This window comes from Chelonus insularis, unplaced genomic scaffold (assembly GCF_013357705.1).
Source record: "Chelonus insularis isolate UGA/USDA-ARS -01 unplaced genomic scaffold, ASM1335770v1 contig_33_pilon, whole genome shotgun sequence".
NCBI lineage: Eukaryota > Metazoa > Arthropoda > Insecta > Hymenoptera > Braconidae > Chelonus > Chelonus insularis.
Window position 1 is genome coordinate 279,334 of NW_023276506.1, and position 18,167 is coordinate 297,500.

The 18,167-nt window shown below is 29.5% G+C and overlaps 1 protein-coding gene across 2 annotated transcripts; it reads left to right on the forward strand.

The window, feature by feature from the left end:
* The first annotated feature begins 2,389 nt into the window (after positions 1-2,389).
* On the forward strand, positions 2,390-12,545 carry LOC118066358 (uncharacterized). Of its 2 annotated transcripts, none has more exons than XM_035082345.1 (3): positions 2,390-3,474; positions 6,697-6,985; positions 11,283-12,545. In XM_035082345.1, the coding sequence occupies exons 1-3, from the start codon at positions 3,339-3,341 to the stop codon at positions 12,361-12,363; spliced, it is 1,506 nt and encodes a 501-aa protein (XP_034938236.1). In that variant the 5' UTR covers positions 2,390-3,338; the 3' UTR covers positions 12,364-12,545. The 2 variants fall into 2 exon arrangements, with proteins under 2 accessions (XP_034938236.1, XP_034938237.1); XM_035082346.1 differs by having other exon boundaries at positions 6,700-6,985.
* The last annotated feature ends 5,622 nt before the right edge of the window (positions 12,546-18,167 follow it).

The window sequence follows — 18,167 nt, forward strand, 5'->3', positions numbered from 1 at the left end:
AAACCATTATTAATTTAATATTGAAATATATCTAATCATTTAGTTATTAATCACCGGTGCTGTCCGAACTCCTACACTATACTCGACTAGAATCTTTTTAAATCACCAACCGTAACGAAGAAATATGTGGAACGCTTAGGACCAAACAAGGCCAGAAAAACATATACACCCAACTGGGAATCAAACCCAAATTCTTTTCCTCAATATCCAAACACTTTTTTTATTGGTATTTTTAACGATCAACACATTTTTACATCGAGTAAATCTCACCAAAAGTTATTTTTGTTATTGGATCTTAATGATAGATATTTTTTATCATACTGGTCTAGTAGGTTCTGAACATTATCATCAATCACTGCTTTTATCTATTTTTTCAAAACATTGTTGTTTATTTAGCATATCTATTGAAAAATTTCGTCTCATTTGTTTCTTTTTCATCATAAGATTTAAAAATTTATTAATAAAAAATCTTCACTGATTTAGGAAAACTTCAACTGATAAAATTATGCTAAGACATAATTAATAGCTCCGATGGAAATATTCTTTTGCTCATTGAAAATTCACTGCAGACACAGTATAATGAAATTGAGTGTAATGTAAGTTTTGATTGAATCATAACCGAGTACAAAATGAGTTAATTTCTACGAAGAATAACTTTTCATCATTCATATCAATAACTTGGAAATAATGTAATAATAAATTTAACCCCAATTATTACATTTATCTTTCCCTTAGTATTTTATTATAATCTCACAATTAAAAATAATACTTGACTTAAATTCCATTAAATCATTCTTATCACATAATCATCGAGAAATTAATTAAAAGGATAAAAAACCAACTGTGTTCAAAAGACTCTTGTTGGCTTTATTCTTCAATCATTCAACACTTTCAAAAATAAAATAAATACCAGCCATTATAAAGTATAAGACCTAATATCCGTTCAACAATTTCAATTTATGAGATAAAGTAAAAAGAATCCAAGACAACAAGTTATCAGAGTTACTTCCGAGGGTCAAAAGACTCACAACTTGTTCAGCTACTGTAGCAAGCTAAGCTGCGTGAGTCAAAACATCGTTTGGTGTATCATGCACACTACTTGGGTGCTAAACACGATACTATGAATTCTCCATAATTACGTAATTTCATGTTGTGTCATAAAAAACATGCACAAGCACCAAACTATTAACTGCATGTCCTCAAATGAGCATCTTTTTATGAGTAAATCTTGGCTTGATTTTTCTGATTTTTAAAAAGCTGAATATAGGAGAGAGTATTTACGCATGGAATATAAGTAAAAAGTATGTAAGAAAAAGTCAACTACACCAATAATGCATTGCTTAGTAGCATTGTTGCTGCTGGGTTAATGTCGCTATTCCTTTTATAGACTCGTAAAAGTTAATGACTGCAGCTTGGTACTATGAAAAAAATCAGCTAAAAAGGTATATTCATATAGCTTGGTTATTTTAATATAGTTCCCCCTCGCATATATATCCATCTTTATACATAATTATCAGATTATTTATCTCTTATTATTCATCATCAAAAGTATAGGTGGCCTATTAAAAGATAGAGAATATTACTGAATAATCCATAAAAAAAGGGCTATAGGAGTGTCGACAATTATACCTAACTCGTCAGGTTCTCACGAGATTCCTACGGTGGTCTATGCACTTATGCACACCGGTGCTGCTCGCAAAGTTTGTAAGTAACTAGTGCTCAAGGTCATCGTACTTTAATCGTAACCCCTAAGCATGTGTCGGTGCCTGGGAATATGGTGCGTAATGGAAAGTGCTCGCATTATTCAATCGCCTGTGGGTATAAATGTGTACTGACCGTTGGTCGTTTAAGTGTGTAGTCTTGAAAAAGACCTCGCATTTGCATATAAAATCTGTCGATCTGAACAACAAGACAGTCTTGATCCAATTGATTCGACGCATTGGTTTCTTGTTGAGAAAGTTATTACATCTATATTTAGATAATATGGAATGAACTCGAATCAATTATCTCGATTTATACCAAGTCACTCTATTTCATTTTACCTATGTATTAATATACCTATACTGTACAAGGTATATATGAGCCAATTAACGAGTGTCTCGATTTAAAGAGTAAGAAAGGGATGTGGATGATGGAATGTGATGGGTGAGCATTGTATGAGTAAGTAAGATGAGGGTGATAGAAATATGCCTTGGTGAGAGATTCGCTATGCGAGAAGAGAAGCAATTGCAACAAGCAATGCCAAAGCACCAGTCTGTTGGCTATAGAGGCACAACTAAGAGTGAGAAAGAGAGAGGGAGAGATATAAAGTTACCAGGGCAAACTTCAGCTGGAGAGAAAGAGACTCTTGGTCGCGTGTTAACCGCCTAGTTTCTGTGGCGCAGTACGCTTTCGTCTCTCGCGCAAGCAGGATTACATCAATTCTGACATTCACAGTGGTTACCACGTGCTTTATATCATTAATATCAATACCCAAACCAAGTATCAACTATAGCTACACTTTTTATTATCAACCTTATTTGGCGTTGTCATCAACAAGTTTGGCGACTTGATAAATTTTTTTTTGATCTAGTAATTAATTATACTTTGGTGAAAAATGTGATGAATGTTAATAATGATTTTTATTTGATCAATCATTACATCTGGGAAGAAAAGAAAAATAATTATGATAATGAATTTTATTTCTGCCAATTACATGTGTGCTAATGGAAATGAAAATTACTTGTGGTCTGTGCAAAAAACCCCAACTGTGTATGTGTCGAATCATCATAGCCATAAATGGTTCTGGTTGGCAAGCGAATGCGTATATAATCTATAGGTCAGTGAAATCGTGTAGGACGCATGTGCTGTTTGGTAATACGAGGTCGGTTTTACGTCAAAGACGCGTAACACCGAGATATAAAAATAATCAGCAATGTGTTGGTGGTGATTCTTATTTGCATAGATAGACACTCCCTAAGTCTCAATAAGGTCTTAGAGCGTGGGTCTTGAGTACTTGTTATTGCTTTTATGCTAAGAACCTCCTATGCTAGGAAAGCCATTTCTCATCTTTCTGCTCTAGAGCACGGTCGCCTTGAGAATAATAACGAGCAGTCACAGTCAGTTTGAGAATTATGAATTTAGTAGATAATATTGAATAAAAATGTGTCCATTAAGCAAGTAAGAATTCTCTTGTATGTTATTATTATTACTTTATTGTCAGTGTTTATTACTTGAAGAGCGCATGTACACAACTCGGACGTTTGCAAGACACTGCTGGAAGTGGGTAAGGATTCGTGGTCATTTTTATGTGTTGGACATTACACTGGAAGAAGCATCAGGACTGAGACGATAATAGTATGTTAGTTACTGGTATGAGGAGATTATGCAGGGTAGGACTTGCAGCAGCCCTTGTAACCGCTCTTTGCGTACTCACTCTTGTTGATATGCCTCTTCAGCTTCCAGAACTGCCGACGGATTTAGCTCCTACAACAGGTAAAGTATAGAATAACAAACACGTACTCGCTTACTTTTAGTTGACATGTATATATCAAAATAACCGTTGATATCAATAAAATATTTCAGAATATAATCGCAATTAATTGTTGTATTAGATCTATAAAAAGATGTTTATAATTTAAAAATGTTCTTCTTAACTTTGATTACATCAAAATAATTCACTGTCAAATAATAAAATTAAAAATTCAAGCAATCAATTATTCTTTGATTTAATAGGATACTTAATTGGAATTATTTAAAAAAAAAATTTATCGATCTATTTTATTTAATAAAGATTCAATAATTTGATTTAAAATAAATGAAAATTTATCTGAGTCAATAAGTATTGAATTTTTTTAGTATATTTGTTTGTATGCATAATTAACACTAGTGAATTCTCATGCAAATATTGATTTTAAAAACGATATATCAATTTGCATAAGTAGTATGTAAATAGAAATAATTGCAAAGAGATTTTTCCTGAAAGTAAATTACTTTTCATTATTTTTAATGAAGTGAAATCATAAGTCTTCTTTTAATTTTTTTATTCAATTTTACTTTATTCAGTCAAGAAATGAATATTGTTAATTTAAATATTAATTGGACACTGTTATATTAGATAAAAAAATTTTAACAAAAGAGAAAAAATGACGAAAAAAAGGAAGATTATTAGAGGAACAAATTCAGACATTGTTAATAAAATGTTATAAATTTCATGCTAAATCATAAAATATGTCAGAACAGCTTCGAAACGAAACCACCCGTTTGAAGGTTTTAAAGTTTCAAATTTCCAAACATGATTCTTTACCTTGTTCACCTCTATGCTTTTTCATTCTTCTGGTTGAATTAAAAAAGACTTTCATCTACAAAAGATTATTTTATGCAATCAACCTTGCAAATCTAAAAGAGTTCAAGTGTTTAGTAATAAAACACTTAAGTGTTTACAATGTTGAACACCATAAACAAACTATAGTATTTTGGCATAGATTTAACATTGTAAATACTTTAAGTATTTAGTTTTAAAATACTTGGATTTGTAGTGATAATACATAAGTTTTTTTTATCGTTAATGCAACTTATAGATTTAAATATTTCTTGTGTATTTTTTTACTTTATGTAAATTTTAGTCATTAAATAAAATAGTTTATTTTAAAAACAAATAAGGTTTTTATGGTCAAGGAATGGTTTTTATATTTTGTTATTGATGTAAAAATTATTATTAAAATTGAAAAATTATTTCTAAAACCACGTTGTTTTCTTCTTTAGTTAATGATTAAATAACTTTTGACAAAAATATTGCCATGAATTTAACGAGAGAAGTTTTTTTTATCTATTACACAAAGCTGAGTAATAAATATCTTATTATATGAAAGCCAATAAAATCATGAAACAAAAAAATTTGTGATGGTTAAAATTCTTCTACCAAACGATACTACTTCAGATGATTATTTTATACAGTTGTAATAATCCTTATTAAAAAATTCCTTAGTATAAAAGCAAAAAAATTTTTGTCCATAATAAAAAATAATTTTTAATTCTTTCAACATCTATTTATAAATTCAAAGTTAATCCTATTAGATAAATTGTTCTATAATTAAATAGATATATTCTGAAAGAACCTGTTTAACAAGACAGATTTACGTAATTTACGAGAAGCTTTCATTTTCAATATACGTTAGAAATATCCAATGAATAATTGTCTGTAGTTCAAGAGAATTAGAGCAAATTTTATGCTAGTTTCTGCATTGTAAGATACTCACGTACAGATTTATAATTTCCAAAGAAGAGAGCGTATTTGTAATAAAGAAACTAGAAGCTTGGTAAATTCATTACCTGTCTATCTCTAAAGACGAAGAATTCTATTGGGATGTAAAAACGTCGTAAATAATCAGAGGATCGCACTTTTTCGCCACAACATAAATCTCACGTTGCCCTATACTCGGGGTTAGCAGCTTCGTTAGTCGAGGATAATTTATGATTTCTAGATAGTCACCTGTTCAATGTCTAGGCAGATTGGTTTCTTCTAGTGTGCCATAACTGTTCCTGTCGACTTGTATTAGAAAAATCATAATTCTTTAAACTTCTTGCAATAAACGTAGAGTATTAGAAACCACTATTTTCCAATAGAAAAATAGAGAAAATGTGAGTCGTCTGACCTCTTGGAGTAAACGTAGAACTTCCTGATTATATATTTTTTCATACTTTTTTCAAGTAACTGAAATATTATTCAATTAATCTTATTTATAAAAAGCATTTTAACACTTTTACAAAATGTTTCAATTAAATATTCCATGATTAATTTAATTGTTTCATTGACATAAAGTTATGGAAAGAAGAGTTATTCTGATAGTAAGAATATTCATTATTTTGGTTGATGATATCTTGAGAATGAATCAGAGGTTTCTGTTTATCAGTTGAAAGTCAATATACTTTGATATAGAAGTATGATCACTTTCTAATGTAAATCACGATACAATTATGTGTCTTTTGCAAAAGTCAAAATAAGATGTATGGGTTTATGTCAGTTTGAAAAATATTCGAGATTCTATTTGGGAATTGAAAGAGTTAAATCTGTATCGGGATATTGATGGGAGAAATTTGTATCAAGTGTGCAGATGTTCATTCACTTGACTACAAGCATCAATGTTTTCATGTATATTCATAAAAAACTTAATTCTATCTCAATTTTTTTTTGATAAATTCAATTAGATATTAATCAAAAAAATTTTTATTAATAAACTAAATTTGTGTGATTATGAAACCAAACAATATTATAATTATATAATACATGTATGAATAAAATAATTTAAAATCTTGAATTGATGTGCTGATATTCACTGAATGTTTGTTATATACAGAATGTATTACTTTAAAAATTATGATAAACTAATCATAATCATATTTATAAAAATTTTACTTTTTCAGCCACTCAAAATTTGAAAATTGTATGTTGTCGAACTATCTCTACAATATTCATATTTTTTTAAAAATACTCAAATAATAAGATAAAATATAAAACTCAATAAAACGAATAAAAACAAATTTTTGTTATTACATTTCCTTAGCAAGAAAAAAAACGAATTTTTGTTGATAAAAATCTAATTTTCATTTTAGAATTGAATTCCAAGCTTTTAAAACTATTGGTAACTTTAAATGATATAAAAGAAAAGTAAGCATCTAGTACCGGATAAAAATGATAATCTCTTTTCTTTCGTTTAGCAGGAAGTGAGCCTCCAGGTACTCGGAGTATTGTGGCATATTCATGGGCGCGAAGATTGGCGCTGGATTATCGGCCGTCACGAGAATGTTCAACGAACGAGACAGTATCAAGTCCATCGTTGACAAACACATCGAACCAAGTGGAGAAAACGTGGCTGGAAACTATTCCCGGCCGTTTATTTCTCTACTCTAGCCACTTGGATATTAGAGTAGTTAGGTATCCAAGCGTCCGAGTGATTGGCGTTAAACGAGAGCCGGCAGTGTCTGGAGTTCTCTTCTGCACTATTTGGTAAATAATTGGATTTAATACATTGATCCGATGGTGGAGAGTCTAATTAACATAAAACCAAGAAATAAAAGAGAAAATATATGATGCTAACAATCACATAGGGTGACAGGATATAAGATCACTCAACCATTTCAATGTATATATCTAAAAAATAGAGGTAATGAGGCATTTGCAGTTTGTCCGCTCGAAGGCATAGGGAATAAAATACAAGTTAAGAGACAAAAAATACTTTATTGTTCTGTCTTGTGCGTAGATTGCAGTCTGCGATAATTGGCTTTTCACCTGACCCAAATGACAATTTAATAACCTGAGATTATTGTTCCACCATTGTCAACAATTGTGCTAATAGTAAATCAGATACAACTACGGTGGTCTACTACGTATTCAAGCATTCAATTCCTTTCTGTATAATACTTTCTCTAGAGGGAAGTAATTGCATCAGCCTGTCAAGTGTCTAAGCACGTAACGGATTTTTCGGAAATGACTGAGGTGTAAGATGGAAGAAATCATGTACATCATTAACGCTTATTCTATCTCGTTTATTTCACCAAGCTATTTCATTTTTTTTTATGTGCTAATAGGAAAATGTTAAAACACTTGCTCTCTATGGAATACTTGCCCCACAGTTGGTATCTGAGAATCTAATCAGTTTAAAAGTCGTTTACACTGTTCTGCTAAGTGCACGTCTCTAATATTACTTGAAGTGGTGTACCAGGTGCTAAGTTTGTTTATCGTAAAGTATTTTGGACTAGAAAGTTTGTTAGCAAGGTTCTTAAATTTCATTTTGATAGAATTTTAACTTATTTTTATTAGTTTTTAAACTTCCAAGATGTTTAAATGGGTATAAAATATTTTTTGTCATTAGTGAATTTATTTTTTTTTGTTAATAAATGTTAGACAAAATTAGTCTAATGGTAAATGCAATCTTTAAAAAAAGGATTCCGTATGATGAGATTGTACATAAGTCTTGATCTAAATAAATAAAATCAAATTTAATAATAATTCACAACTGATTAAAGCAAATAATTTATTCATATGTTGAATTTCAGATCAAAACAATTCTAATTAAATCTAGTCTTTCATAATTAATTTTTAAATTATAAAATTATTTTATCTCCATCAGTTGAACAGAATGATATATCGATCTTGAACTATATATACCTTGATCCTTTTAAAGAAAGCGAAAATATTTAGATTATAGTTCCTAATATTTCAATCAATGATTAATTTTATTAATTGAAAATCCATGATTAATTGCATCACTTTTTGCTAAATTTTTTTCAATAATATTCTTAATCTTGAGACTGATAACTGATAAAAACAGCAATAAGTGCATGAAGATTCAAAAATGTTAACATTTTAATCACAATATTTTCACACCAGTCACATCTCAATAAAAGTTTTACTCATATCAACTCTTTCAAAGGAGTTTTAGTGCCTGTGATATTTATAAGATATTAATTGATGGCTTTCTGACGCAACCGCGTAAGTGAATTTTTATAAATTTTTCAATTTATTGTATAAATCACTTGGAAATTTACTTGTATTTAATTATATGAAATGTTTGTTTTTTAACAAAAAGGATAAATAAATTATTCAGTTTTTCCTATTTTCTGTAAAGTGGTCATTTTCGAGACATGCGGTTACATCAGAAAACCATCGATGTATCAAAAAATTCAATGAATTTCTGAAAAAATTAGTAATTTTCTGTATATAAAGTCATGAGAATTATTTTTAAATCTGCTACTTACAGATTATATGATAATTGTCTATAAGTTTATAAAGAAAATGTGATAAGACATTATAAACAACCGTAAACATTCAAATATCAGAAACTGCAAATATGAGTCTTAAAACATGTAGTTCTACAAACACGTTTCTAAAGTATTAATAGGGATTTTTTTAACGATCTTACACTGTCTTGCCTCATAACTTTGTCTTATCTTAACTTTTTTAAAGATACGGATCAGAATTTTAATTTCAGTTTTGAAATAAGGAGTATATGGTTAACCAGAATGCACGTTCATTTTTATTATTCCATCTTTGGATTGAAAATTAAAGGATTACTGCTCTGACATTAACACTTAATAATATTCGAAAGGTTCTAAAATGCTAAATACACATGAGATTCACTGTATCTTCCTTAATTTATCTTGCCTAGAATTTGATTAATTCCATTGTTTTTTATTAAAAAATTAACAAACAATATTTGTACAATTTTTTTCAGTTTTCTATTTAATTACATGAATCATGATATTTAAAGGCAATTAATGAAATTTTCACTAGAGGTTTAACTTTTTTGCTAATAAAAATTTAATTAGAAAAATAAAAAAATGGATTTCTTTATCAGGAATTTGATTATCAGCTTTTAGTTTCTAGAAATTTATGTTATCATCAGAAAAAATTTACTTTTAACATAATAAAAAAAAATTATGTTTTGTATCGTAATATGTTCGCAATTGTATTTTTTTTTTCTGAATAAATAGTTGAAGAAAAAAATTTTTCAATTGAGTATATGAAAAATTAGAGTGGCAAATAGAATTAAATAAATTTTCAGCGCCATTTGTCCTCTTTCATATTGCCTTTTTTTTAAAAAAATGCATTAAAAACATCTCAATTGTGATATTTTAATTATTAATTTTTTTTTATTAAACAATTCAACGGTATTTATGTGATGGAAATTAAATACTACATTACTATCTAATACATAAAATGAATATTTTTCCTTCAGAACTAAAAAGAAACACTCAATATGTTCATCTAAAAATATATCTAACAGTTTTTTTACTGCAAGGTAAAATTTAAATTTATTTTCTACAATAATTTTTTGTATTATACTGGAATTGAAGCCTTTAGTAATTCTTCTAATAACACGATAAACGATATAAAACTTAGTATAAAAATCTTTTCACCACAAAAACACTGAATAATAAACATTGCCTCTCATAATAACGATTTGCAATTGGAAAAATTTTAGCAGATTAACTCGTTCGAAGACTTTGAAGTAACTAATGAGTCAAGGACTGTCAAAACACTGATTTTTCCTTCAACCTTTAGGCTGCGGGGAAATTTCAGTACAAATTTACCTCTGGGAACATGTAAAATGTATCCATAATATCACTGGATACCTCAGATAGAGTCACTGACCTGAATGCTAGTCCATATATCGACCACCCCCGCAGCCTAAAGGTTAAAAATGCAATAGAGAGTATGCATATGATTCAAAAGAATTTTCTTTATCGAACCGTGTATTGATATGAGAATCTCATGGCTTCAACAAAAAAAACTGCGTTGAAGGTCATTAAATTTCGGTACTTGAACTATTAACAAAGTCCATCTTGTCTCTTTATTGAAATTATTTCTTAATAAAGAATAATTAACATAAGTACATTAATAAATAAATATTCAATATATTATGTTATTAAATTAAGTATGAAAATAGAAAGAATTTGATAGTTACAAACTCTTCGTTAAAAAATTCTGTAATAAAAGGCATCGTATGTAGTAATTTGATTCATTCAATAAACAAATTTGAGGAAAATCGATTTCGTGCATAGAAAAATTTATTTTGTAATGCCGTAAAAATTTCACTCCACATTAGTAGAATTTTAAAATAGAACAGTAAATCTTTCTTCAATCAATAGGAAATTTTACTGTGCAATAAAACATTAACTGCGCTATTCAAGAACAATTGTTAAAACTTTTCTCGAGAATTCCTAAATGGATAATAAAAGAATACTAAAGTGAAACGTATTTATTGTATTTTAAAATTTTATATTAACTTGGCACTTATGTCCCAATTACCGGAGATAACACTGTAATATTTATAATATTTTTTTCTCAGTGTAAGATCAGATTTCATTGCAGAAAAGAATATTTTTACAGTTCAGATATTCAAATAGATAAGAAAAAATAAAGAAAGTATCCATAATTTACTCTAGAGAGAAGTAATTCTATCGACCTGTCAACTGCCTGGTCTTATAACGGGTCTTTCGGAAATAACTGAAGTGTAAGGCGGAAGGAGAAGGCCTGTACATCATTAACGTGTATTCCTTCGTTTACTTCACTTGAGAATCTTATTTTACTTTCTCGTAGTATATGTCAACTAACGAAACAAGAATCTGTCAAATTAACTCCAAAAGAGTTGCATTACTTGTCATCACTTTCTATCATTCTTTATTTCCTATTTCATCTATTTTTTGTAACAATCCTTGCTGGTTGACACGCGGCAAAGGAAAACATCTTGAGTAAAGCTTGTTCGACTAGAATTACATACGACTTGTTACTTGTTTTACAGGCAAGAGGATCACGAGGGAATGCGTTCCTTCAGCATGGAAGCTCTGGTATCAGACATCTGGTTGGATGAGTGGGGTGGCACATCAACAGGCTATACGGGTATCCTCATCACTTGTCCACTGCCAGACTCAGGAACTCGTCCTTCTCGAGTATTCGTCGGTCTCACTGCCTGCTATCAGAATACTAGTCATAGTTTAATTGTCAAACAAGTAGAAAATGTGACACGTGAAAGCGAATTTACATTGTGTATCAAGGGTTTGGACTTTGATGAAGACATTAGTGAGAGGCTTATAGCTTTTTTTGAACTCTCTAGAATTCTTGGTGCAAGTATGTTTTATGTTTATGTTTTCAATGTTCATGAGAATGTAACTAAGGTTCTTAGGCTGTATGAAAAGTCAAATGTTGTGAGATGGTTTCGTTTCAATCTTCCGGGAGATTTACCCAATGAAGTTAAAGCCAGAAGAAGACTCTTCAGCAAAAATATCTGGATGAAAAGAAGAATGGAACTAATACCTTACAATCACTGTTTCTATGATAATCTCTATAGCTCTGAATTCATTGTCCCAATTGATATTGATGAAATGATAATCCCGATAAATAAAAGAACGTGGTCTGAAGTACTTCAGAGTGAACGAAAAAAAGCTGGTAAATCCTTTAATGACTATGCTTCTTATGCTGTAAGAAATGTTTATTTCTTTCCGGAATTACAAAAACAAGTAATAAACAATAGAAAAGCAGAAACCATTGGTAATGACTCTGAGTTTCTCAATTATTTTCACACTCTGAGGACATCAGTTGTTTCACCGGAAGGCGACTCAGTTAAGAGTTTTGTGTCCACAGAGCGTGCACTTACTATTCACAATCACTATGCTTTGACAACTTTGAATCCATCTGCTAGACGGGCATATCATCTAGATCCGCAGGAAATATTAAAACATCATCACAGACATTGTGACAGTGATTTTCTTGATTGCAATCTTATGATGCGTGATGTTACAATTGATGAATCTGTACTCAAATATTTGAATGAATTTAAGGCCAGAGTCAAACTTACTTTAACTTACTTTGATGCTATGATGTAATTGTATGTAAATTTCTTGGTATTATTAAAGTAAATGAATTTTTTCTGTTAAATGTGTTTAATAATTTTGTTGGAATAAATGGTGGAGAGTGTTAATTGATATTTGCTGTGATAAGATCAAATTTTATGTGTAAAATTAAAAAATTAAACAATAAAACGAATGTTAGCGTTACGTAAAAAACCCTATTCCTTTCATGCGTCTTTTTTCAATGCATGTTTGTCTATTTAAAAATATATTTGTGATAAGATTTATTAATTTTTCTCGTTAATGATTATTTAAAACCTTTTAATTTTCCGGCCTCAACATTATAATAATTTTGAACAAATATTCCTCAAAATTTTTTTCTAATCAACTTCAAGTGATGTTATAATTAATTGAAAAAGTAGTTTTGAATGAAAATCAACAATCAGTCAGAAATGAAAATGTATTTAGTTTATTTTTTATTATCGTATAATAGATAAAATACCTTACACCACTAATACTTATTTTACAAAAAAATTATTCAAAAAGACTCACCAAAAATTTAACATTTATAAAAAATTGATGCTCTAGTATGTTTTAGATTTAATTCAGTACATTGATTAAAAATGAAAAAAATATTCATAAAATTTTTAATGAAATTTCGGCTAAAAAATAAAATCAATTGAACGGAGTTCGCAGATATTTTGTTTTGAATAAAAATGTCAATTGTGTCTACTGGAAATTCAGGATTATGGTGAAGGAACATTAATTAAATATGGACTGAATTTGTTTCGTTATATCAAAAGCGTGGATACTTTATTTAAAGATAACGAATTGTGTTGAGAAGTGCATCTGTATCGTTCAGAGATTTTCTTAAAACTAACTAAAAGTCTCCTTAAACATTACTTTATAATAAAAACAAACAATTCTCTCTTTTTTGTTCATATTTATAGATGTCTGCTGTATGGGACATATTATTGAATAAAATCAAAGGGTCCATTGACTAACCTAAGTACTTGAAGTAATATATTAGAAAGGTAATAAAATAAAATAGGAATAATTTGGAGTCCTTACAGATGTGTATTAAAAATACACGTGTTTTTATTTCCTGAACTTGAAGCTATATTGTTAAGTAAACAAAGAATAAATTGAGATTGGTTTTTCTTTAGAAAATTTGACAATGTCTATAATTATTTATCAATTCATTGAATACTTATTTGTCAGAAATAACATGAAAATAATAAAAAATCACCATCTACAGGAGCACCGTGAACATATAGCAATATATTGGTGTGATGTGATCTTTGATTTCAGGATTTGAAGTTGCAAATATGCTCAATATAAAAATCACAACCTGATAAAAGTCAGATAATCCAATGAAAGGTAAGATGTAAGAAACATTTTCATTGATATATATTGAATGTAGATTCAAATTTAACGAATAATGTTTATCTATTGCTTTAATCCTTTCTTATGGAATGATCTCAGGGCTATAAATTTTAGCTGACAAGAACATGCATGATTTTGATATTCACTAAAATAAAAGAGCAATTTAAAAAATTTATCGCAACAGATATTTTCACTCTTGTTAAATTATATCCTAAAAAACATAATTTAATATCCAACATTCAATTTTTTTAAAACTGAATGCTTTATTCTAAATAGAACTCTAGAGAGTACTTTAAGTTATGAAGTGAATTGATGGTTAAAGAAAAGAGAATCTTTTGCATGTAATAGTTCATTCCTAGTTAATAGACTTTTAATATGTTCAAATAAATGAAATATTAAATTACCGATTAATTAAACTAAATATCAGTGCTCTCCAGTGGTCTGAGTACGTCTCTGAAGGCCTATCCTACTAACTTCCTAGTAGAGGAGATAAAAATATTTTTTTAGTTTAAAAAATCAATTATTTATTATTATTATTATTATATTCATTATAATTAGCTACCAATTAGGAAGTATTAAGAGTTGTGGTATTAGGTCGTTCGTACATGCGTTCGGAATTATTATGGCCTCGATTCTCTCGAGGACAAAAAGTGATATCGACGTGAAAAATAATCAACTAGTTAAATCTCATCATTCTTTCCGCTGGAAAGTGACATTTTTTATTGAAAAATTCTAAAATTATCCCTTTTCTGGGCGATGATTAAGCATTCGTAGGAAATGACAATCATCCATTTTTTACATCGAAGATGGTTACCAAAATAACATGCATGATTGGTATGATAGAAAATTGTATGTGTCGATGATGGATAAGGAATTGTTATTGAATCGAAATAATATTTTTTTGACGTGGTATACAGATAGTGTACCAGTATTTAAGAGATGTGTACCGTTTTATAAGAGAATCCATTAACATCATCTATTATTAATTGAAGCATAGTTTAGTAATGAAAAGCCCTATATCAATTCATTTATTCTTAAACTACATGACCGATAAGAAGAGCCAAAACATAGAATGAACGTCACCTTATATGATAAGAGCTGTATTAAAGTACAAGGAGTCATTCTCGTCGGTATATGGGATTCGCCCGTCAAATCATTATGTCTCAATATAATTCAATTTAATGGAGCATATCGTTGTTTATTATATTATTGTCGTGGTGAAACTTTTTATTTAAGTTCAGGTGGACCAACTTATGTCTATCCATATGTTATAAAAGAGCATTAGGACAGTGTGGGAGAGAATTTCGTCTTTCTAAACTATATATCGTAATAGATCAAAAATATTCAATGTGCCTAGATCATAGAATTTTCGTCAGACATACGTCTATCTGTTCCTTTTCTGAGTAAAATTGCTATTTTTTCGGGTATTACATGTCCTGACAAAAATCTTACGTCTGCCTGTTTTAGAAAAACGGTTGATACATGCGTACATGACAAACTTAGACTGTCACGTATAAGTCTACTACTAATAATTACGACTTGATTAATTATTGAAGGTGTTTTAAGTATGTTTTAATAATAATGTTTGCTTAAAAAGTACAGTAACAGTTATAATAAAATGAAACGAATTATTAGAATAACACATTACTTACTTGTAACATACTGTCAAATGGAATCCAAAGATCCCAACGATGTTGGTTCAGCGGAAAAAAAAAAAATTTAAGCTAGTGTTTACCAGTAGATAGAGTAGGAAGGTTTCTTTTGCTTGTGACAAAATGAGATCAACTCAGGATATAAGCGAACTAAGTTTATTGTAAGTAAATCATAAATTAAAAGGATACAATATACAACGAATAATATAATAGTATTGTATGCAACGCATCACTTGAGCTATGGATTCAATATGATACTATTTAAAAGAAATATTATTTGAAAATTTCTCTCCTCTGCGGAGGCCAAACCAGTGATAATGTTCAATCGGTATGCCAAATTTCAATATTATTTACAAGAGTTATATTAGAACAGACATAAGACGGATTTTACTTTGACAAGTGATGAATTTGAATTGACAATGTTGTTAAATATGATTAACACTAGAGCTAGAATTAATTTTAGTATTTACAATGATTTTTAATGACCGTCGATAGAATTATAATGCGTTATACATTAACGATGGCTGGAAAGAGAATAAATGACTCTATATTCAGAAAATGGCCACCCGATTGACACAATAGCAAATTTACAGAACTACATATGTACGCGACAATTCTCTAGTACCCTAAGGGATTTTGTTTTCCGCAACCAGGCCTGATCTGTGTGTTATACATACTCGCCAGCTCCTTACCGTGGTTCAGGTATTAGTTACCTGAACAAGAAATATACCCACTCTCTCGTAGTTAAAAAAGTACCCCTTCCTACTCAGTATTACCATTGGTCTCCATATTACACAGGGACTAGCAAGAAGACCGGAAATGATTACACCCAGTCTGACGTCTGTTGAACAGCGCTCTACTTCTATAGGTATAGCTTGCTCGCGAGTCAAAAATTAGTAAAAAAATGCCGGATATTCGTTTGGTAACACCAAGACTAATACCTAGCCAGGGATCTGCGCACTTTGCACATGCTGTGATTACACCACAGAGGCTGAAGCGAATCATCTTTGCCTATCCTAAGGCTTCGCTTTTATTGACTCTTTACGACTTTTTTAAAGCGAACTAAAGACGCCGCCTAGCAGCTACTAAATTAACTACAGAAGTATCTTGTCCCCCAAGTGAATTTAAAATGTACTATAAAACTTTTTTTTTCAAAAACTCTTTCATTAGTTCACACATAAAACAAAAAAAAAAGTTATTATACATAAAATTTTCAAATCACTCATTTCCATAAAATTTAACCGAAAAAAATATTATTTTAAATAAAATTATCAGTTATATCCTTTTCTAAATAAAAAAAATATGAATTAATCACTGACACTTCTACTCAATCGAAAAAAATACTTATTGAGATAAAAAATTGTAACCATATGTGTGTGTGTGTGTAAGAATTCTTGAAATTACATGCATTTATAATAATTATATCACTGTGTATTTTTTGAAAATTTGAAATATATATGTATAGAGCTAAAAATGAATTTTTATTTTCTAAGCACCTACATTAAAAATATTTGTTATGTTGATTATGTTAGAAAACGCACCAAAGTTTATTTTTAAATAAAAAGGAACAAAATCAACGATTATCATTCATTTTTAATTTTAGTGATTCCCAGATATAAAAGAAATTCATAATAATCCACTATATTATCTAATTTTAAATCGAAACCAATCGTATATTGCTGATGATAACAATAAATTCAAATTAGATTTGACAGGGAGAAAAATAAATAGACTTTCTCTAAATAATTTAATTATAATCGATTGGAAATTTCTGATTAAAATTTTTTGGTGTGACAATATATGTATGTTTTTCATTCATCCGTGTAAAAAAGTTGCTTTTTTTCAAGAACTAAGTTTATTAATTTACATTTTCTTCTTAGTAATACAAAAAATAACGGAATCTTAATAAAAAAAAAAAACGGTCCTTCAAACTTAACAAATCGTATTTTCGTTCTTCTCCATTGTTAAAGTGATGCATAGTTGAAATAGTGACGCTCGTTCTGGTGCAGAGTGAGAGACAGTAGTCGCTTACCGCGCTGCGGTTAGCTATCTCCCGTTGAAGGCGAATAACATGAAAGAAGTCGAGTTGAAACAGTTGAAAAGCGAAAACAATTGAAAATCAAAAATAGTTAAACAGCAAATAAATGTACACTACATTATATAAATAGTGTTTCATTTTAATATAGAAAATAAAAAATTTTCAACACCATTTATGCTACATAGTGTAATAAACGAATAAAAATGAGAGAGCAAAGATTCACTGGAAATTTTTTTTCAACACACTTTCAACACAACACTCAGCTCCGGCTGAGGCTAATATACGTGCGGAAGAAGAAAGTAAACACGAACCATACAGAGAGCTTAGGAAGGGCAAACAAAATGTCTGTTTCAAGTATCGAGCGCCCGATACAGTTTCGGTGATTAACGTCTCAGGAAGGATGAGAGACTACTAATGTTTACATTAGCGTAACATAACCACGAGTCGATGTCATAGACTGAATGACTCTGATGTGGTAAATCGTCCGAAAGACGTTTTTTATAGTTATACGTATTCTTTTAGTTGCGTGTAACTCAAAACTACAGTAATGTTGTATTCACTTCAATCCTAGTAAGAATAATAATTTTTTTACTACGTTTATTAAATACAACCAAGTCGCTAACAATTATATCTAGCGAGAGTTAGATTAAAATTGAAGAAAAAAAACAAATAGAGTGTTTGAATTTTAAAGTAATATATTCATTTCAATGAATGTTTCAATATTTAAAGTATAAAAGTGTTGATGGAAACATTAGTTTCACTTA